We start from the raw sequence: 24,045 nt of genomic DNA, 5'->3' as shown, positions 1-24,045 counted from the left end.
GGGCGGTGTAGTCTGAAAAAAGCATAACTTGGCAGCCACTCGCTCTGAGATCATTCATTTTGCGTGTTTCTCGTAGCACCTTGTCCCCATCTCTATAGTTGAGTATCTTGAAGATGAACGGGCGCTGCCTGGCCCCTGGCTGGGGTTTCTGTGCCGGCACACGGTGTGCTCTCTCCACCATGAACTGCGGTGACAGTGTGCCTTGGGGCAGTAGGTTGCGAAGCCAATGCTCCGTGTATTGTTCTGGGTTCCCGCCTTCCTCACCCTCTGGCAGCCCCACCACGCGGATGTTGTTGCAGGGGGAGTTCCCTTCCGCATCCTCTGCTCGATCTCCCAGGGCATGTATGCGGTTTATCATGTCTTCCAGGACAGCTGTGTGATTTCGAGTGATGGGCTGTAGATCTCTGAACATGTGGCCGTGTTCCGTGACCTTCTCAGCCAGTTTACGGTGGTCCGCATGCAGCAGTGTGAAGTCTGTGGTGACTTTATCTATTCGGGTCTCCTGAGAGGTTCTGGTGTGCTCCAATGTCGCGCCTATTTACTTCACCACAGAGAGCACTGAGTCCATCTTGGCTGCCAGGGTTGTGGTCGCGGGCTCCATCTCATCCTCTACTGTGTGCACAGGGTCCAGGCTACTTGCACGTTGAGATCCTTGCTGCAGTTTGGCGCGCATTTGGCCCATCACTAATTTGTGCACCGTGGGCATTCACAGGGGACTTGTAACGTATGTCTTCCAGCGCCAGTCGTGCTATCAACGGTCAACTGTTCTCTTGGGTGGCGGGTTCGCAAGTCTGTATGTGTCTGGGTTTGCCTCATAGAGCCAGGCGTCAGGGCTTGCAGCAGGGCAGCAGCTCGCAACTCCTGTCAGTGACCAGGTGCCTTTGCTGGGTCTTTCCTCGCAAATACCCCGTCACCGCCGTGCTAGGGTCAGTGGGTCGTGCACGTCAGCGCCGCCTATGCTGTTCTATGCGTCCACGTATGGGCCTCAGCCCGTGTCTCCGTCCGTAGCAACACCGGATAGGGTGACGCGAATACTGCTCATTCTGTGCTAGGCACCTTCCTCGTTAGTGCATCACCCCCGCGCTCCCCAGGCCTCAGCCGTAGGGGCTGTGCACATGTCGCAGAATGTCTCCGTCGGGCCTCTCATCCCAGAAAGCACGACTCTCCACCCATAGGCCTGCACAACTTTCTGCGCCTCTGTGACTGGCCAGTTCCGGCATGCTTCCTTCGCCTCCTCAAATGTGTCAGGCATGGAATGCCTTGTGCTGCATCCTAGGGGCCCCGTCGTGCCTCACTGACATCACCCAACAAACACCTAACATCCCTGATTGGGGAGCCGTCTCCTCCACAAGGGCTCTGCGCTCACCACAGCACCTAGCCGCTCGGCTTTCACTGTAAGTTGGTGGGGTTTTTCTCTGTCCCGAGGGCCTTTACTCTGTCATTATACTGTGTGCCCACTCTCTACATGATCGCCGTAGGGCCACGCTTCTGATCACCGGTCCCAACAGGGTCACACTGCCTGCTCCTCACTGCACCTCACTATTGCCAGACCGCAGCCTGCATGAAATGGCGCCGATTGTAAAATGGCATCCAGTTCGGTACGACCTCCACTGTCAGGCTCCCACGCTGCTCGGGCCTCAGCTGCCACCTCTAGCTCAACCCGCGGTGCAGAACCTGGGATGCCGCGCTTCTTCTTAAGGGGCCTCCCGCTCACTCGGAATTTTCGCAATATAGAGTTCTCCAAGCGTATGCACAGGCTGCCACGCCGAGGTTGCCTCCCGCAGCGGGGTCTCGGCGGGATGAGCACCTCTCTGCTAGCAGTGGGGCATTACACCAGTAACCGCATATTTTGGCGTGGGGCCGCCACAGGGCCGCAGCTCTCACCAGTTGAGCTCCTCACCCCGCTACGTGACAGGCAGGACCGAACGACGCTCTGCACTCCAGCCAGCTCCCAGGCATCTTCATTCAGCCCCGGGGCGTCAGTGTGTCACCTACGTCCCCCGGGGGCCCGTCGGCACCTCCGCAGGCAGTCCTCAACCCCGCAGGGACTCACCGCCAGCTGCGACCGCAGGGCGTAGCGAGTCCGGCCGCTCCCCGGTATCAGCCCTGCAGTGGCCTCCTCTGCACAGCTCCTGCCTGGTCCCGTGCCCGTCGTGGGCCGCACTTCGTCTCTGGACACCAGCCGCACTTCTACCTGGTGAGTTGGCGCTTTGCTGGTTGTATCAGCTGCCTTTCATGAACTGTGCTCCGGTCCAGCTGATTTTGGGCGTTGATGGCACCGTGTCAGGATCAGTAGGGCGGATAATTAGGGGTGTCGGCCAGGGCTCTAAAGAGTCGCGTCCGCCATGGCAGCTGGCTGGCCATGCCCCCCACTTGTAACACCCCTTTTGATTTAACTTTCTCATGCGCTCTCCTTTCTATTGCCTGCTAATTTATCAATAGCCTAGCCTGCAATCTCTTGGACTAGACCTTCGCTTTTGTTTTCGTTTCTTCCTCCCTCTTTTCCTCCTTCCCCTTTTTCTTGCTTCGCAATCTCTCCATTCTTTGAGCCATCTCTACAACCAGACAATCCCTCTCCAGAGGTGTTCTTTGTGTCTCTCCCACACCTACTCCTTTCCTGCCATCCATTCCCCTGTCTTCTCCATCAGTTTTTAAGGTTCAATCTGCAGCTGCTGAGCAGTGACAAATGTACTCCATCATGAGAAACAAAAACGGGAAACAATCTCACAATGTCAGATAACCCTTTCGCCTTTAAAAACTCTGACATTTCTCTGTTAATCTTCTGATAGCTTTGTCTATTGCAGATGTTACCTTGCCTCTCTCTACACTTTGAGATCACAGCTGTGTCCAGCAATATTCTGTACCAATCCACCTCTAGTTTGGAAAACAGCAAACCGTCTTCATCATTTTAATCAATTCCATCCGTGTAGACTGAACCAAATCCTTCTCACCAAGGTGCAAGGTACACCTCCCATGGACACTTTGCTTGATAATCGCACCACTGTCACTTCCAATACATATCATACCTCCTACACTATGCATTATGAATATTTCCTTCGTCCAAGTCACCGGGTCAGTCTGGAGCCGCAGTGTGAGGCTGTGGGACTGTTCCAAGAACCTTAACCACTTCTGTAAACGTTGCCTTACCCTTCCTGTCACTCTTACACTGTGATGTGTTTTTGTTTCACCCTTCATGGCAAAGGCTAGCTGTCTGTAGAATACTCTGCCAGGGGCTATCACTTCTGCACAAAAAACTCAGATGTCTGAGCAGCTGCTGCATTTTCAGCAGCTCACACTTGTCTTTCCCAATCACCTCCTGCAACATCCTACTCAATAGCCTCAACTTGCCATCGGGTATTCTTCACACCATTACAACTGAATCTGGTTCAATCCCTAACAATGTCAAAAAGGTCATGGGCCCTAGCTCTTCTCCACAGGCAATAGTATGCCAAACTGGCCAGCCACCCATTCCACTGTTTCCATTAACCTTCCACAATCACCCCATGCAACTGTTCTGCCCGCCATGAAGATGTTGTGTAAATAGTGTGTCGGAGTCAAAATACAGGGGCCTTGCCAGCTTCTGTCTTGACCCTCACACAGAGTGGTACCGTCAGCATGGTTTTTGTAACAGAAGAAAGGGCAAGAGGTTTTTAGAAACTTCTCCTCAGGTTGAGTAAAAGGTATTAAAGACGGCGATTTTGGGCACTAAATCAGAAGCTTCCCCATGGGTGAATGCATCGTCACAGGGCATCTGAGGTAGTTCCCGATCAAGACTTCTGGCTGACTGTCAAGGGCTTCTCCTTTGAGCTGGCCAGAATGATGAGTGCATCTCGCTTGGTGACGTGTTCTCTTTATTTACTTTAGGTACATATTTCTTGAGTTAATAAATGTAAGTGTTTAATTTTAAATACACCTAAATCTTTTTCCTCGCCTCATCTTGAGAGTGCTGAGTTCCATTTCTACGTGTGTCATTGAAAGGTTCAACAGTACATTTGCCTCATCTTGAGAGTGCTGAGTTTAATTGTGTCTTAATGTTTTCAAATCAGTAGCAATACAATCACACAGAACCTGCCTGCCTCTTTCTTCAGCACTAAGAGGCAAAACAACGAAATCCACCTTTGAAGGCTCCAGAAATGGGCATGCCATACTGCCACTAACCACCTCCTTTAACATTTTGTCAGCAACCACTTGATTTTTTTCTTTACAAGATTTTAAATAGTCTGACCTCGTCCCCATCCTAGGTCATTCGTAAAGAATCCTGAAAGCCTGGGTAAACCCTTTCCACAGAAACCATCCTGCGTCCCTGTCAGGGTACAGTAGCAGCCGTGGCCTCATGGCCCCATGCGTCACCGGTGTAATTGATTTTTACCACCACACGCCTGTTCTTGCCCCAGCCAAAATTCTGCTCTCCTTGATTCCCCCGCAATCATGCTGGAATCGGCATGGAAATTGGTGACAGGCCCCATTGTTAAAATTCCAGCAGGCTCCCGTTGAACCAATACTGGATGCATCTCCCACCTCACCATCACCCCAAGGGAGGGACACCCTTGAAATGGCAAGTATGGCAAGGGCAAACCACTCAGCATGTATACTGACAACAGAGGCCTAGTCAGGGTCATAGAGAGTAGCCACAGTTCATTGTCTAAGTCCCACAAAGACTTTGTAGGGGTTGCAAACTTCCTTGAGCGATTTTCCTTGTCACCTTGAAGCCACGCAAACACATAAAAAATAATGCTGGCTGGCCTTAACACATCCATGTATTTCCATAGCATTATGCCACGCTCTGGAAATTCCTCATAGACAATACTGGCACATATCGTGAAGGTCGCGGTCCTAGTATCAATATTCACTGATACCTTGGGTCATTTGGCCTGTACTCTCACTTTGGAACCCTCCTTTCACTCAGTCTCTCTGTGCAATAGTTTGAATATGTTAATGTATTCATTTACCCAAATATTTTCTTTGGTGCTCAATAAAAGATGCCTTCCTAATGTGTCCGCACCACCAAGTATGGAACTCCTGCACTCCTTCATGCTTCACCTATTTCTGTACCTACTTTGCTTGTCTTTCCGAAGCTGTCAACGATTGCTCTGTTACTCTTTGGAGGCCAGGAAGCCCACTTCCCATGTACTTATATTTGCCTCTCCGTCCCTCAAAGTTGCATCATTCCATTCACCCCTGCTTGAAACTCAGACCCATGGCTGCTTCCCTTCATCTGCACACAACGCTATGTGATCCTTTGTTTCTGTGCCAAAAAGCACCATACTCTCTGCATCCCTGTAAAACCCCACTGACTTCTACTTACTCTGCCAGCATTACCCCTATTTGCACTCACTCTGTCATGGGTCTCTCTCCAGGAACCACAGTTCTCCCCAAGCTTCCAATCAATTTCCCACCAAAATCACATTCCATTTCCTACTCTACTCTAGTCTCCAGCTATTTGATCTCCTAGGCCATTAACATCTTTCTGGCCTCACATCTTCCATCCTTCCAAATGAGCTTTGTGTCTTTTCCATCTGCCAAATATGTCTTTCTGACTAAGGGACTCCATAACGCCCCCCTTTCTCTCCTGGTATTTTTTAGATCAAGCCTAGGCAGCGCTCATGCTCTGTCTGCAAGACCTGTTGTCTTCAGTAAAGGACTTAGCTCCCGCCTGCTGCTTGACACTACAGGCATCACTGGGAGGAAGGCACATTGTGCACTACATGTACCATGATACAAAGGAGCAAACCTTTCTGGGATATATTGTAGCGTCTGGTCACACCATTTTCCTTGCCCAAACTGATTTTCGTGACCTCCTCTACTATTTATCACACATTCCTAATGTTCCCTTTTGTTAAAGTTGCATTCTGGCCCATTGATTACACTTCATCTGGCCCGAGCCAGAGAGTATGGCCTGAGCCACAGAGTACGGCCCAAGCCGGAGAGAATGGCCCGGTGCAGAGAGTACGGCCTGGGTGCGAAGAATACGGCCCGGGTGCAGAGAGGACGGCCAGGTGCGGAGCTTCTGGCCTGACTGTGATCATAAAGATATGACTCACAAATAATCTCTGTGAATACCAAAAGTTGTAAAGTTCGACTTTTGTCTCAGATTACTTTTGTGAATCGGAACCAGAATCTTTCCTTTATATTTTTTAAGCCTGAATTTAGCAGAGTTTTCACATTCCTTTGTATTACTCTGCTCGCTCTATTGAAACTGTCATGGAATTTAAGGAGAAAGAAAAGTGTGTGTGTACTTGGTCCTGAGTCACTAGACCAAAGTGTCATGACAAGTTAAAATTCTTTCAATGAAATACATTTTTGTGCTGGTTATTTCCTTTATGGTGGAGGATTGAGGACCAAATTGGTAGCTGGAGTCTGGTCGCTGTGGGGCACCAGCTTTACAAGAGGTTGAGCATTCATTTGCTGTGGAAACATCAGGTCCAGTTTTACCAGGAGTTGATCTGTGAATGTTGTCCAGAGGTTGAGTAAAAATGTTATGGAGCAAACCAGTGATTTACTGGAAAGGTACAATTTCTTCAGATGCAAACAAAACCAAGAGGAAACTATGGAAGAGTATATTTTGGCATTGGTAAATTTGTCTTCAAATTGCAATTTTGGTTTGCCCCAGATATTGACACAAGAGACCAATTTGTCCAAAGTTGCTCATCTAAAAAGATACAAGAGCTGTTTCTTAGCTGCAGAGAACTATCTTGGAGTAAAGTAGTGGACATAGCAAAAGGCATTGAACGTGCTATTGTTTCAAACAAATGATTTGCTAGTGAAACACTTAATCTCACCTCAGTTAATTTGTTACAGGATACTGCGTCCATCAATGCAGTCTCTTTTAACCCCTTGGCTGCTGGGCTGTTTCCCCCACTGTGCTCGGGGTGGGGGAGAGGCGCGCACAGCAACCCAATGCTCATGACTAGGTCAGCTCGTCATGAGCCACAGTGCTCTTGTGCTCATGACCTCATCAAGACCACACCCGTTTGTGTAGAACGCTCGCACAGCAGGGGAATTAGACCAGCGTGCGAGCGTTCCAAGGGTCATGACGAGCTCAGCTCGCCATGAGCACACAAGCACCGTGGCTCATGACGAGCTGACCTTGTCATGAGCAGAGGAGGGGTTAAAGAAAGGTCTACCAAGCCTTTTCAGAGCAAGAATAGCACTGCATGTCTCATGTGCGGCTCCCGATCACACCTGAGCAATAGTCCTACAAGCCATGCAATTGGGAAAAGGTGTATTAAATGTTGCAAATTAGGACATTTTAAAAGTGTGTGTAGTGGAAAGAATGTGATACAAGTGAGTAATGTTCATGAAGATGAGGATTGTGTGCATGATTGTATATCTGAGGTCAACAATATGATACTTTCTGTGGAAGTAGATTCTTATACTACTAAAAAAGTTAAAGGCCCATTTAGTGAAGTCAGGATTGGCAATTTAACACTGATCATGATGGCAGATTCTGGTACACATGTTATCATTATTTAGGATGTCTTATATACACAGCATTGGTCAAATGAAACACCTCTATACCCACTGATATTCCTCCCAAAGCATATGGGGACCAAGAAATTGTCATGCTGGATTCCTTTTTTGAAGGTGATCTGTTTTGATAGGCATGTAAGAACTAAGCTGTGAAACGTAAACATATAGTAGTATGGCAAGATCTTGCAAAGATAGGCTTATAACTGGTTCCTGGGTCAGACAATCTGGTACAGCTGAATGACATATTTAGCTCTTATTAATGATGAACATAATGATGGTTTAGACACAATTTTAGAATGTTATCCTGAGATTTTCAACACAAAAGTGGAAATATTAACAAGTTCAAACATTTAATTAAGCTCAAATAATCCGCCATCCCAGTGGAACACAAAGTTAGACATATCCTACTTAGTGTGAGAGATGACCATAAGAATTTGCTGAACAAATTAGCGGAAGAAGGGGTAATTGTCTCTACAGATTTTTCAAAGTGGATTAGCCCCATTGTAATATTCTGGAAAAAAGTGGAAGATATTTGCCTATGGGATGAAATATATTCTTTGACTGCCATTCACTCCCCAAAATACAAGACCTCCTAGCCAATATCGAAGCTGCAGAAATTGTCAGTCTTTTAGACTTAAGTTCAGCCTATCACCAAATTCCTTTGGCCCCAGATGATCCCACCACCTTTGTGACACAGTTTGAGCAGTGGCGTAGCTAGTCATATTCCCGGGACGGTCCATGACTTTCCCACCCGGGAGCAGGTAAGAGCGGGGCCGTGTATGGACGTTCAGCAAATGACTTGCTCTCGGGGAATGTAGGGGGGATTTGCCGGTCAACAAGTGACTTGTAATGGGGGGAGGTCGGATGACAAAATTTGTTCTGGCGGGGGAGTTGGACTTGGTCATCTCCATGGACCCAAAAAAGATTGCCACTCAGGGCGGAATGCAACCCCCCTTCCCACCCTCCCCAGTTACACAACAGCGTTTGGGGCACATACATTTCTGAGATCACCGGTTGGTTTGGCAAGCGTATTCCAGAAACTTATGAACACAAGGCTGGCAGTAATTAGTGGTGTTTAAGTCTACCAGGATGATATTTGGATATTTTCTAAATCAGTGATTGGACACAAAACAATCTTAAAGAAGGTTTCGGATATTTTTAAAGAGGTTAGAAACATGATGAAACATGATACATGTCAACTCCTATCTAGTAATCTTGATTACTTGCGTCAATGTCCCACCTTGGGGCATTAAACACAAATTTTTTCTTATAGAATCCATTTCTGAGGTCACACCACCTAAAGACAAGGATGCCTTAAGATCATTTCTAGATATGAGTGAGTATTGCTTTAGATGTATCTCTGGTTATGCCTAAGTAGTTAAACCACCATCGATTTTTAAAAAAAATTGAATGACATTTCAATGAGATACCATCACCAATAAAGCTTTCACAAAAAAAGTCAAGCAGTTGACTGTTAATTCACCTGCTCTTTCACATTTTTCATCTCTTCAGAAGTGTCCTATCACGTTGGATGCTAGCCAGTACGGCTTGGATGTGGTTTTATCTAAATAGATATCTCGTAAAGAAAATCTCATTGCTTTTGCATCAGTAAGTTTGAAACACGCTGGAGTTGACTACAGCATGTGAGGAGACCCGAAAGAGAATACTAACATCTACGCTCTCCCTTTGGGGTATTTTTTATAGACCGAATGGGGACGAAATACATAGGAACTCTGACAATTTTTTCCCTCTTCATACTTTTACTAGATTCCAAGACTTATATCCCTTGGAAGCGGTTGATTGACTGTATTCAGTAACAGCCAAAGGAAAAGGAATAGTGGTTGCACCAATAGAAATAGAGACAAAAGACACAAATGTCCCATTAGTCACTGTACCATGGATATATGTCTTGGTGCCGGAAAAGGAAGATATGGTCGAAGGGGTCCCGGCGAAACAAAAATCTCACTGATCTCGGGTGGAGAAGCAGGTCTTCCTGGAGCAAATATATGCACAAGTGATACTATGTTAGATGGTCCTCTTTTAGCTAGAAGTGACTGCAATTCCCCAAGTTTAAAATTAATTTCATGGAATATATGAGGAAAAATGTTAGCGACCCAGAGTGGTGTAGCTACATTGAAACAAGTGACACCTGTCTCCTGCAGGAAACTTGGGCGCTAAATACCCCGCATAGAGTGGGATATAGAACATACAACGTTGATGCAGTTCCCTCTGCTAGAGGCAGGCCCTCGGGGGGGCTTTTAATATGGGTAAAAGTAACGATTGAGATCCGAATAACAATATTAAACATTAACTCAATGGATATTCTTGGATTAAGATTAATCACGAAAGAAGGTAGTGTGTTACATTTATTTAATGTTTATACTAGACCATGCCGTTTATCCAAAGAGTCAGTGATACTGGAAAAGTTGGACTCCTTCTTAAACTGTATGGAGGAGAAATCAAGCATAATATTAGGTGGTGATTTGAACAGCAATTACGAGCCAATTATAGGTCTTGGTGATATTTTTGATGAGGAGATAGGGCTAAAAATATTCCTTTATTACATAATATTGATTCGGCCCAATGTACTGTATTAGCAGTCCAAATTATGAGGCTGACAGCTGCATATGGATTGAGAGCGTGTAATGGCCGACTTCCATCAGACACATTAAAGGCCCCAACCTTTATAAGGAATAATTCCCAAAGTAAAATTGATTATGTCATGGTTTCCCTTGATATTTGGCCTTATGTAATTGATCCAGAGATCATGCCCAGGATTGAGAGTGACCATCGTCCACTCCAATTGCTATTTTCCCCCAGTCTGTTGCTCAGTGTAACCACAAAAAATGAAGTACCCAATTTAGTAAATGTAACCAATGATGTTATACTCGTTAGTAATAATCGTCGTTCACTAAAATGGGCCCATATATTGAAGCATGGAGAAGTGTTAGCAGAAATCTATAGATTACTAGCTGACACGTTTGCTAGATATTTAAGTATACCACCAGAGGGTAGTACTTTTGTCGACCTACATATTGGGTTTTTGAAATCATTAATATCATAGGTAACTAAAATGCCCCCCAAAAAAAATCAAAATATAAATATTATATGAAGTAGGAAACCCTGGTACGACAAGGATTGCCGTAATGGCAAGGCTAAACTCCTAGAAGCAATAAAAATTAAGTCTCCTGAGGAGATCAAGGAGGCCAGAAAAGAATACAAGAAGATACAAGAGAAGGCAAGAACAAATTGGGATGAGAAAAGTTGGTCCGATTTACTTACGCCAGCCATGATTAAGGACCAAGTGGGGTTTTGGAGATTGGTGGCAAATGGGAATCACACAGGAAGAGTGGTTAAGGACGTGTTTCTTGATGAAATGACTAGGGTCGAACATTTCTCACAGTTACACAGGGCTCCTGAACACATTGGGGTATTGCAAAAGGATACATTATGGTCCCGCACCAGTGTAACTAAATTAGAGTTTGAAATGGAGGAAACAGTGCTAGCAAATAATGCAGTTAAAAATGGAAAGGCACCAGGATTGGATAAAATCCCGGGCGATTTATACAAGCATGAAATAACCGTCTGGGTGCCTTATATCACTTCCTTGTGCAATGCTTTTTCAGCAGGTGCAGATTTTCCCGATAGCTGGAGGGGTGCGGAAATCGTTCTAATTTTTAAAAAGGGCGATAGGAATGAGACAGCTAACTATCGCCCCAATTTTTTTAATGGACATTTTACAAAAAATGTATGCAAGGCATATTTTAACACATGTGAATATATGGATGGAGGAAAGTTCTGTACTTACTAAGTTCCAATCTGGCTTTAGGCCCAGAATGAGTACTATTGATCAAGTTTTCAGATTTTGTTGTTTGTGTTGGAAATATGTTCACATAAGGAAAGGGCATCTTTATGTTGCATTTGTAGACCTCAGGGCTGCCTTTGACCTCGTCTCACATGATCTTTTATGGGAGTCTTTATATTCTCAAGGGCTTCCGGTCTTTCTTCTCCAACACATCATAAGGTTGCATGAAATTAGTTATGCTAGAGTAAGATGGGGGCCGAATGGCGAACTAACAAAAGCCATTCCAATTAAGTGAGGAGTCCGCCAAGGATGTGTGCTGGCTCACACATTATTTTCAATGTTTGTCAATGACATCCCATCTTACTCAGAGGGCTGCAATAATGATTCACCAAAATTGAATGGAGAAAGGGTATCAGCCCTTTTATTCGCAGAAGATACTATATTGATTTCTCAAACATCCAGAGGTCTATAATCCCTTTTAAACTCATTTCAAACATATTGCAACTGGAAAGGCCTAGAGATTAACACTAATAAGACTAAATATATGGCCATAAACCCCCACAAAACTGTTAGGGGGAATCTGTTTCTAAATGACCAAAAACTAGAATCTGTGCAGAATTTTACTCACTTGGGAGTTTCATTAGACTCAAAACTTTCGTGCAAAACCCAAGTAGAAAAAAGTAAAATGGTACTTAAACAGAATACTCTGCCTATTGTAAAAAAACACGGGGCGAGCCTTAGCAAGGCAGTTTCCCCGGCACTTGAAGTTTTTAAGTTCAAGGCCCAGTCAGCAGCGTTATGTGGGGCAGAAATATGGGGGCCAATGTGTAGGAATGTTTTCATGAATAGTGAAAACAAATTTTATAGGACTCTCTTGAAGTTGCCAAAAAGTACACCATTAATACCCTTAATGCTAGATTTAAACATGAAGCGCACAGATCACTATGCCATCTTGAGACCATTATCACTATGGGTGAGACTCTGGTGTACATCAGAGCTAGTAGATTACAGAAATGGACTCCAAGAAATAATAAGACTAGATTCGAATAATTTAAATTTCTGGTTAAAACAGGTGCGCACATGGTCAAATAGAATTGGGTCGCCACAGTTTTGGGAAGATCCTTTCAGCGTGACGCAAAACTCGAAAAAACTGCTGAAAACGACCTTTTGGGTATATATGGTTCATAGCTTGTCAAATGACCAAGTAGGTGGAACCTTGATATGCAATTTTCTTGTTTTTAAGGATATTCCTTGTTTTGAACAATTTTTAGACGAGGTTCAACCACCCCTGGCCAAAACCTTATATATGAAATACAGGTATGGAATGTTGAAAACTAAAACGACCATAGCCAGGTGGACAAGCACTTGTAAAACAAAGACTAGTGAGCTATGTACTTTGTGCCAAAGTAATACAAAAGAAGATGAGTCGCACATCCTCTTTTTTTGCCCAGCTTATGAGGCGGCTAGAAAAAGATGGATCCAGCCTCTCTGCCTTACCCTAGGAGTGCGCTCATACAAGGAAGCGAACAGGATTATTAAGACTGACACTAGGCAGTTGATTATTTTTGGTGTTAGTAGATTTTTATTTGCAATAAGCTTTGTACGCAATAAGTTGGGCCTGAACCTATAAATGGAACTGTGATGTCAACTCTTTTTTGTAGTTGAACTTAATGCTGCTGCTATTTTGTGCTCATTAACCTGCCTATATATATTCACAAATTCTAAAGCTATTAGCAATTTTGAAACTGGTGAGAATAACTTAAGCAATGTTTCTATGTACTTTTTATAAAATTGAGGCCTTTTTTACTAATTTATAAAGATTTTATTGTACTGATTTCCTAACTGTATCCATGCTATCTCTAAAATCATGTATTCTTCTATGCAGACTCCGTACTATGTAATGATTGTTTTTATGCATCTTTTATGGCTCTTTTGTGCCGAAATAAAGATTATAAATGAAATAAAATGACTACAGCATGATAGAAAGGGAAGCCCTTCCTGTTCCTCGGTTGTAGAAAAATGTGAGACCTTCCTATGGGGGATCAATTTTGAGGGCTTTACCAATCATAAACCTCTTTTACATCTACTCAATAGCAATTAAACTGGCAAGGCCTCAGAAAGGCTAGTGAGTCCTTTATCCAGATTGCAGGAATTTAACATTACCATTAAGTGCATTTCAAGAGGACGGAATATCAGAGCGTATTGCCTATCAAGGTTGCCTATTTAAACACAATCTCAGGATGAAGCATTTGATGATGTGGAGTGTGTGGTAACCATGGCGGAAGATATGATGCAATTATTTGGTGTTGTGCAATATAGAGAATGGTTAGCTGCCATGGAGAAAGATGAGGTGTTGCTGGCAGCCATGGATTTAGTAAGAAAGGGTTGGCCCAAGGATAGATCTTTACCCATGCCTCTCTAATCATATGCCCTGGTGGCCAATGAGCTGTCCTTTGTTGAAGGCATTGTGATGCGTGCTGATGTTTTCATACCCCAGTATCTCTTCGCAACAAGCTTATCAAAGCTTCTCCTGAAGGTCATTTAGGAGTGGCTGGAACTTATGAAAAATTAAAATAACGTTTTTGTGGCTTTTAATAGACAGTCAGGTATCTAAATAGATGAACAACTGCAGCACTTGTCTTTCCTCCGACAAACATAGGAAGACAAGTCAGACTCCTTTGCATGTTGGACAAATACCAGTTGATGCTTGGTGTAAGGTGACTTTAGATTTCGTAGGATCTTTTGAATTCTCACCGGTTGACTGAAAATAACTCATTGTACTAGGTGATTACTATTCTAAATATGTTAATTTTAAGTTTACTTCGGCACCCTCTACAACGGTGGTCATAAAAATGTTAAGTAACATTTTTAATTTGAGGGTAAAACCAAACAATGGCACACACTTCATGTCTGCACAAATGAAAGATTTGATTTTGTCTCATCACAGAAAACATCTAAGAATAGCAATTTTTCATGACATTTTCCAATGCTCTTGTAGAAAGGATAAACAAGTTCTTGAAAGAAGGGATTCAGACGGCCTTGTCTACAAAAACTCCAGTAGAAGTGTTTTTGAAACTAAAACTGTGCTCATACCTTATCCCACCTTATAGAACCAGAGGAATTTCTCTATTTACCCTGTTATGAAAAAAAGACCCCAGGTCCAATATATTTCTAGGACTGATTGTTGGGCCTGTGAAGATAAAACGAGACTGGTAGCCACTACATTACATTAACAGTCTCTATAGAAGAGGTATTTTGATAACACACATGATGTTAGTTATCAGGGGGCATATTAGCAACAAATTGCGATAATTATCGCAAAATGCGCTTCGCGCATTTTTTTTTATCGCCGCCTATTATTATTTTTATCGCAGAGATAATGTCCTATTAGCAATGTTTATCTCTAAATATCCGGCGATAGCGGCTCAATGCATGAATATCGCTGGAAATCCAGCGATATTCAGGCGTTATCGCTAATGGGGACCTAACCTGAATATCCACCTCCCATTGGATATACAGGTTAAGTCATGGTTCTGTCGATATTCGCGTTTAGCACAAATTTTGTAAGCGCTTCGCCTGCCTTGCTAATAGGCGTGTTAGGGACTGCTTTCAGTCGCTAACAGGTTGGGTATGCCCACTTTGCATGTCATTAGCGATAAATATCGCTGACATACACAGCAGGCCCCAAACCTGTAGCTATCGCCTTTAAGCTGTCGCTAACTGCTGTTAGCGACAGCTTGCTAATAGGGCGATAAAAATATCGCCGCTTTAGCGGGAAAAAGTCCCGCTAACGCGGCAATATCACCTTGCCCCCAGGACTTTAATATTGAAGACTAGGTAATGATCCAAAGCCCAGTTAAAGTTAAAAAAAAAGGAACTTCTTCCCAAAGAATTATGCAATACAAAAATGCACAAGATAATGAATTACTTTATAACTCATATTACTTTATAGCAAACTCAACCAGTGATGTATCAAGGCCTCCTCTTGTTGAGAGCCCTGGCGCCGGGAAACCCTTTGTGGGTATCTGTGCGCATTACAAGTGCAAAAAATAAAATAAATAAATAAAATAGAGGAGTGCTAGATCAGGTATGCTTAGTGAAGAGTCCTCATTTTCTTGTACCTCTAACTCCCACACAGCTTTGAAAACGATACATTCTAATGAGTCACAAGGGATTTTTGTGGAATGTGTACCAGTTCTTGAACATGCAATGCAAAATGAGATAAACTCTAAAACCAGAAGTTCTCTCAAAGTGTCAATGCCTGTTAAATATAAAGACTTTGTTCTTCACTAGGTATGTTGATGTGTACCTAGTTTTTGTTCTTTATTAAGCGGGAGTAAATGTAATTATGGGTACGTATGTATATTAGTCCTACGTTCATTTCCTGTCGTAATTGTCAACTTACAAGCAGGCAATAGAACTGTTATTACTTAACATGTATTGAATTGTTTATGCTTAATCTCTTGGCCCACGGTCATCCATTCACACTGTGATTCCAAAGGCTTCTGTCAGGTAGCTGGTGCTGGAAGTCACGGGATGAGGGTTATACGGATGTGGGTTTGTGCATCTTACTAAATAAACCAGATTCGAAAAACACATTTTGGTGCCCACCTGCTTCTTCACAGGCCCACAACCAATACTAAGGGGTAAACTAAATTTGAAACGTTCCTCGAGCTTCGCAGGAGCAATCACTGCCATCTGACAACATCGCCACATTGTGATCCACCATGGCCCCCGCTTCCCATTTGCCATCTGCTTAAAGTAAGTGGGAAATGGAAATGTAAAAGAGCCTTTTATTGGCCAGAAAAAGGGATATGTCTGTGGATATTGAACCAGTTATACTGGGACCACATGTTGTTCCACCTTTCAGGCCGAACAAGTCATTATGTCCAGAGTTTGGAGAAAGATACTGGACAGAATGGGTAATTTCGGCCCCAATATCTCCTTGTGCAAACTCTTGGTATCTCGCAATGGAGGCCTGTGACAACAAAAATCATGTGCTATACAAAATTTTAGATTATTTAATTTCTTTTTAAACAAAAATGAATACCTCCAGGCTGGACAGGATCATTCTCTATTCTCCAAAGACTAGCAGCAGCGCCTGATCCTCTGTTGTTCCAGATAGGAAAAAAGAAACCAGTTTGAACCAGATCTGACCGGATACACCTATGAAACATTGAAAGTTGGAGTTACAATTCTACATGGTTTTTCTAAAGGAATGTTTCACATTCATAGGACCCAAAAAATAATTCCAACCAATAAACATATCCAGAAAAAAGAGAGAATAAATAATAAGCTAAATTCACATACAATAGTGGCAAACAGGGTAATTCAACCCAGTAAAGGAATGTTTTACCGACAGAACTATGCATCCCAACCAGCAACCATTTCACAAATCAGGTGCAACATCAAAGCATTCATTTCTGCAAGCTTATAATTCAATAATACAATATAAGCATGATGGAGCAAGGTGGAGAAACACCATTTTGTGTACCCTTGTGAAATCATACTTCCATAATCATAATTTGAACTAACTGAGTGACGTATGAAATTAACCAATTTAGAATAAAAGTTGCACCTACACAGACACACGTGGGAAACTAATTATGCTTATGTTGCAATCATAATAAACTATTCTTGTGATTTTGTCATGTCCTAAACTAATGAGCAGGTTTAAGATAACGGAATGCAGCATAAATGTGATTTTTGTCTACGTATTTTGTGGGAAAACGCGAGGATAAGTGAGTATATTATGCTTAAGTGTGGCTGTTTGCTAGGTAATTACTAATAGGGAAAACCTTAGTAAGGGGGAGGTAAACAGAAGGGTTAAAATTCTTAAATTAACGTTCATTTGTGTTTGTTTCTATGATAGTTCCCATTTTTGAATCGTGAGGCCTAAAAGAAAATGGAGTCACTCGATTATTGTGGCCAAAAGAAGTACGCATACACAAGCAAAATCCGAGTCCGAATGCGAGCTGCTTGTGCCTGGAGTGACTGAGGTTCAAGGACAAGGTGGCCTGGAAGTATAGATGGCTTCCAAAATGATGAGCACAATGGTTCAGAGCGTGAGAATATTCAGCAAAGTTGCGAGTGGAGAAGAGGACTAGGCCGGACTTGGGCCAAAACAATGGACCCATTAGAAACTTGCAGACGGAAGGAAAAATAATATTATGATGACGAGATGATGCTCATCCACCCCAAAATTGTCAAATCAGAACTCGAATTTAGGCTGAAAGTTACACTTTTAGATAGATAGAGCTAGTGAAAAAGGTATAAAAAGTGCAGATTTTACTGAAGAAAAAAACTTCTTTTCGATTTCTACAAGAGATGCTGCCGGAATGCTGATTTCCTGAGATGTAAGACTCTGAATAATTTTTCTATTTCCTTTGACAGGGAGATGCACTTTAGTTGAGGGTTTAGTTAGGGAAGTTAGGAGAATAAATTATTATTTGGGAACTATCTGTCTTTTGCTAATACTTGCATTATAAAATAAAATGAAAATATCTATTTCTGATTTTTCTTAAAATAAAATAATTTTTACTGTTTTGAATTAAAATCCTTATTCTAAAAAATGTTGTTTTTGAAATAAAGAAATAAAGTGAATAAACTTTGGACATGCTGAATTTGCTCTTAATAAAAATTAGATAAATGAAGAATTAAGCTGGTCTTGAGTTTTCCTATGCCTAATTTTTTTACTAGCAGATCCATTGATCTCAGTGGTGGTGTGTCTAAATAAAATGTTGCGATTAAATTAAAACCATGGTAAACTTATCTAGACTGCAGGTGTAAATAGTATAAATATTCAGTTTTAGTTTAGATACTCCACTATGATACAGCAGCTTTTCCTCTGAATTTCACCGATCCATGAAGTAGGGTGGCAATGTTTTATGAGCGACTCGCAGTGTTATGGGCCCCACTGATGAGTAGATGTTTGAGATTGTACTTCGGGGAAAGGTGACATGGTATTTTAAATTATTTCCGGAGAAGAGCTGCATCAAGCACACCTCACCAGACCATTGCCTTCTTCATTGATAGCTAAGTTCGTTTTGGATGAGGCGGGCTGACAGATCTCAATTTGACTGCCATGTTAACCTTATACTTGCGGAGCCTGAGGAGGAGATTCGGGGGCTATAGGTACCTATTGTATATGGCAGTGATAGCAATTAGACATGCTCCTTTTAGTAGCTGCCTCCTCTTTGCATGGTCCAAGCCAACACTCCGGCCCATTTTGAATCAGAATCTCCGGGATATTAGGCAGGAAAAAGATGCATTCCTGGAAGTTCAAAGGTGTAAAAATCCAAAGCCCGCAAAGGAGTAAACAGAGAAAGCCAAAGTCAACCTTAGCCTGTGGTTCTGTAATTCTCAAACCTGACTGCATTTTAGTTTTGCCCTCACGTAGGCCAGTGAAGTAGGCCCAACAAACAAGTGGCCTTGCCTTCTGAGTTTGTGCATATATTAATTTGGGTTTCTCTGACTCTGAATGAACTGCAGAGAGGGTAACCTTTTTCACCTGAAACTGACCTTTTGCAAAACCAGTTTCACTAGCTGATCGTTGTCTGAGTTTTTCAATCACTGTTCAGGACCTCGTTAACCTTTAATTTCCTTGCGCATATCTTATCTTAAACAATATCTGAATGGTTTCTTTCCTTAAAACTTTCTTTTCTGAAACATGGGTTTTTGCCATGTGTCGTGACTGCCATCTGGTGTTACTTTTTATGTAGGCCTCAGAAGTTAGTCTGTGAGCAAAGTCGTCTGACCTATTGTGAATCATATATATATATATACATTAACCAAGGATTCCTTCGTGCATTGGAGTTAATTTCAGAAGCTGGCCTTTCACCTAGGAATTGACCCTGCCAAGCCAATTTCCCTGTAAGATCGTTATTTACTTTTCCAATCATCATCCAAGACATTTGTTAACTTTTAAGTTTCTTTACGTATCTGTTATCTTGCACATTATCTGAAACTACTTTTCTTGACTGTTACTTCATTTCATGGGTTACGCTTTCAATTAAGGGTTTGTGCGGGCCTTCCAGATTATTATTTAGATATGCCTAAATATTAACTTGTCGGTTGGGACACTGTAAAATGAGCTTTACTGTGTGATGCTGTGTGATGTCATGTATTTTGTATTGGTTGAATTTTGGTGCAGGGGCGTGCATTTTAAATGTACCTTTTTGTGTATAAATAGGGATGTCTCGCCTTAGTAAAATTGAGCAGTTTCTTGAGTTGTACACCGTGTTGTATTACTGGGATTTCTGCTACTGGCTGCAACTAATAAATTTGATCTCTGACGCCACATAGAAGTTTCCGTGTCTCTGTATACCAAGGCAAGGGAACCTAGAGGACTTCGGGCGTGTCCCTGACGCCGCTGGGTACTTGAAAGCCCGGTTCTTCAAGCCCAAAAAAATGAAAAGCTAAAAACGCCATGAACTACGCTCCCTTACTCTTGGTATATCTCAGTATTAAGCATCATTCGCCCTAGAAATGTGTCCTAGAATAATGAAGTTCCATCACTGGCTAGATGTCAAGTGAAAGTGCAGTTACTTCCCGGCAAACTTGAGGCACTCTTTAATCATAAATCCGTGATACATAGGATCCAATGTAATGCTTGGCATTTGGCCAGTTTTTCCACCAGGGCGATAGAGTAAATTACTCCATCGCCTTGACTGAGATGCCTCCCACCACATTTACAAATGTCAGCTGGCCCAGTGGACATTTCTAGCATTGGCAGAAACCACTGTCATGGCAGTTGCTATAATGCATTGTTAATTTGAGGGACTTCTCCTTCAACATTACACATCCGTATGGGAAAAATACAATGTTTTTTTTGCCTAAACCAAAGGGATTTTCTCTTTGAAAATTAAAAACAATGCCCACCTCGCCATGGGAGTTTTCTCCCAAGGTGAAGGGGACATTGAGCATTTTGTAGTGCCCTTTTTACAGCTTTTTGTGCAATCATACAGCCAAACCTCCGATGGCCCTTACTCCGTCGGGCCATCAGAGGAGTTTGACTATGGCAGAGGTATTCCGTGTGTTCAACAAATCTATATTCTTACCAATTCTAAATTGGGCAGGAGGACGTTAATGGTTAGGGAGGGTGAACTTCCTTGCTGTTATTACAGAGTTCCCTCTCTGCCAACATTTAAATCGGGTCCTAAATCTAAGAAACATTGAAAACGTTTGTCTCAGGTCAAACTTTGAAGATTACAAAATAATATTTAAAAGTATGCAAAACTTAATTGTTTCAGCTGGTGAACAACCATCCTCCTTCTGAAAACGTGTATTCTTAACACTGAGTTATTTAAAACTCAGATATGTGATGCCAAGGAAAATTAACAGTATAGTTTGTTGAAGTCTCAGAAATAGAACCTGTGCTTTTCCAAAATATTCTATGTTTGAACTGCATTATTTTCACCGCAAGTGAGTGCAATCTGTATATACATATATAGTTTTAGGTAAACAACGTTTACAACAAAACTTTTACCACGCACTACCATTACAACGCAGGCATTACAACGCAAACCATTACAACGCATTGCGCTGGGGGGCGCTCTAGGATAGGGAATAAGTTTAATTTTCTATCCAACACCTTCCCTAGTGTCCACGGGGACTGGAGTTGGAATAGAAAATTATACTTACCACTATCCAGCACCTCTAAGCGCTATGCGTTGTAAAGGTTTGCGATGTAAAAACCGCGTTGTAAAGGTATGCGTGGTAAAAGTATGCGTTGTAACGTCATACATCCTTCAATAGTGTTGTTTCAAAGGGTGAATTTTTTCATTTTCATTTTAAGTGGTTCATATGTCGCACCTAGAATTTCGGATTAAATTAGCATTAATATATCAAGACTTATTCTTGCTATATATGTGTATTAATCTTTCAGCATATGTAGAAAGGTCTTCATCAGTTCATTCAAGATGATTTTCACTGAAATGTAAGTTTAGGCAATACACAGATACTGTAGTATCTGCGTGCACTTGTAAAATACCGATATAAATCCCATTTGTTCTCTTAAAATGTGGAAGACTGGTGCCATAAGGGTGGTACAAGCCTGACGAACAGCACACTAGAACGCGAGTTTATGCTTGGAGGCGATTCAAGCATCTATGATCTGACACAAAACCAGATGCTGAAGCATTTTACTTCAGGTACAGTTGTTTATGTAGTTCTTTTCTTTCCCTTCCTCAACCACATACTAAATTAGAGAAACAACACATCATTGAGTAAGGTTAGGCTAGACAGAGGGTAGGACCAATCCTGATGAAAGCTGTGAGCCTAGATAAGGCAAGGAGCAAAAGGGCAGAAACATATCTTCTATAGACAAAAAGGAGGTCTATTTACCAAATTGCCATGCATGTAGTGCAGCAGGCAAATAAGCTGTGCTACGCTACGTGAGAAGAAGAGGGCAGGAGAGTGCCATATTTACAGAAATATGGCACGCTCCTCCCCTCTCCAGAGTGACGGTGCTGAAATTAGCTGCCGCTTGCCACACACACACCTTTGCACCATAGTGCAAGGGTGTCTGCGTGAGTCTAGCATAGGTTTTGTACTGGAAGGATAGCCTTCCAGTTCAAAATACTATGCTCAGACTAACTTTAAACTTTTCCCCACTTTATATGTGTGCTGTACAGTGCAGCACCTATACAGAGGAGAAATAAAGTATTTCTCTTTCTTAGTCCCTAAAATAAATTTGTGCTATTTTCTGATGCTAAACCCTGTCTACTTTTTTGTGAATGCCTATGCACCACCCATGGTACGCCCCCTTGGCTCTATGTGATGTGAAGCAGCACCATGCACTGCTTTGTGTTACTTTCAAGTGATTTTCCAGCACTAAACACGTTTAGCCCTGGAAGGTAAATAGCTCAAAATGATTTTGCATAGACACAGCATACCATCTTAGTAATAGACCCCAAGGTTTGTATTGTACAGGCACTTCAGTATACTGTTTTCATGTATGCTTTAGGGAGGCTAATGAATAAAGGGCTCCCTCACACATTTTTAATCTGCATAGATCTCAATTAGTACACCAATAGCAATAACATTTACTCTCTAGAACCCCCCTGAAGAACTCTGAGAGACCTCTCCTTGGTGACCTCTTTGAAACTACAGTGAGGCAGGGCCTTAGGGTAAAACATGCAACTTTGATGGGTGAGGACCACCTTTCTTGCTGAGGAAGGACCTCCAGTATAGAGCATTAGTTCGGGGAAAAGACTCCTTTTACTTTTTACCCTCTCTTATTATATAAGTGAATCTGGTACATCTTGTGTGTGTGTCATGGTATCTATGTGACCGATGTGGTCTTTGGGAGGATATATCAGTGATACCTACACATATCTTGTGGTATCTGGCTATGGCTCATGCTCCAGGTTCTATGACTGTGCTCATGTTCTGGGTTCCATGTTTTATGGTATTGACGGCTGAAGCTGACGAGGAAAAGATTGGTTGTTGGAGGCTGAATTCCATTCATTTGAATAAAATCCACTTTCTCTCACAACTTCAAGGAAGACTTGATCCCTTATTCCCGGAATAACACACCACAAATTGGCGATGAAGGGAGAACTCTTTAGTTCTTTTGGACTCTAACTCCAGCAGTTTCTATTTTTCATACTAATTGTTGGACTATATGATTAACTTCTAGAAGAAAGGTATGCTGTGCCTTCCATCACAATATTCTCTATTGTGAAGTGATTTATTTTTCCTTGTATTTCCTATTATTTTGGAATATACTCTGTGGGGTCGAGTGAATTTTTTTTGCTTGCCTAAGATTTACTCTCATCACAAAGAGGAGTAATTATAGGTTGACTCTGATATTCTTCTTCCTTCCCATGGATTATATTTTTGGGGGATTTAAAAAAAAATAGCAAAAAGGAAAAAGTTTACAGTTGTACACTGGTGATGGCAATCATGTGCATCCAAACTTATCTGCTTCATGAGCTCCACTCATGCTTCGGTGCTCGCCTACCTTGCCAAGACCATCTTCCTTTTGAGTATAACTACACGCACTGCCTCTGATGCACCCAAGTTCATATGTCTTGTGCTCTCAGGCTTGGGTTTCTTCATTCGGATGCTCTGCTCCCAGCGTCTTCTAATGATAACGGGTAAACACACTCTCTTCTTGTCTGCATTTTGGTTAACATGTGGAACGCTGGATTTTTTGGCTCTCCACCAGGGTTTTGTCAGGAGTGGCTCCTACATTAGACTGGAGAAGTGTAGCCCCACTACCAAAAATGCTCCCCAAAAAACCCAAGAGATGAGAAATAACATGGTAATAATATTAATTTATTACCATTTTATTTTTCACCGATCCGAGTCCAAACTGAGTGTCTGGTCGTGGGTGGCCATTACCGCAGCAGGGAGGAGTAGTGGGCTGTGCACTTAGGTTTAAAGTGCGCTTGTCTCTCTGGCCAGCTGTCTTGTGATGGCCAACCAGACATGTGCATTTTAAACCTTTGTAGACCAGTTGTCATAGACAGCTGGGTTAGAGAAAGCACAGGCCTCCACTGCAATTGAAAGCGCGGAGAGAGGCCGCTCCCTCCAAACCTGACGCTTGGTTCATGCTGATTACCAGCATGACAGCAGCACCAGGATTGGTTAGGGGAGTTGTCTGGAGCTCGCGCTGGAGAAGAGAAGAAGAACACAGGTGGGAGCGAGGCGGACATCATACGTGTCATGCAGCAACTCACAAGCAAGGTAAGTGAATTTGTGTTTTTATTTAGTTTACAGACACCACGCACACCACCTCAAAATGTACCTCAGAGAGGAAATTT

The 24,045-nt window shown here is 42.6% G+C and overlaps 1 protein-coding gene across 1 annotated transcript in view; it reads right to left on the bottom strand.

Moving 5' to 3' along the window:
* The window catches only part of LOC144752653 (uncharacterized), a 197,837-nt gene that overhangs the window by 33,694 nt on the left and 140,098 nt on the right, over nucleotides 1-24,045 (bottom strand). Inside the window, exon 8 of the mRNA XM_078640528.1 lies at nucleotides 16,326-16,441. Coding sequence (XP_078496654.1) covers nucleotides 16,326-16,441 — 116 coding nt within the window. The remainder of the gene's footprint in view (nucleotides 1-16,325; nucleotides 16,442-24,045) is intronic.

This window comes from Lissotriton helveticus, chromosome 5_1, assembly GCF_964261635.1.
Source record: "Lissotriton helveticus chromosome 5_1, aLisHel1.1, whole genome shotgun sequence".
NCBI classification, from domain to species: Eukaryota; Metazoa; Chordata; class Amphibia; order Caudata; family Salamandridae; genus Lissotriton; species Lissotriton helveticus.
This window is presented reverse-complemented; position numbering and strand designations above follow the sequence as displayed.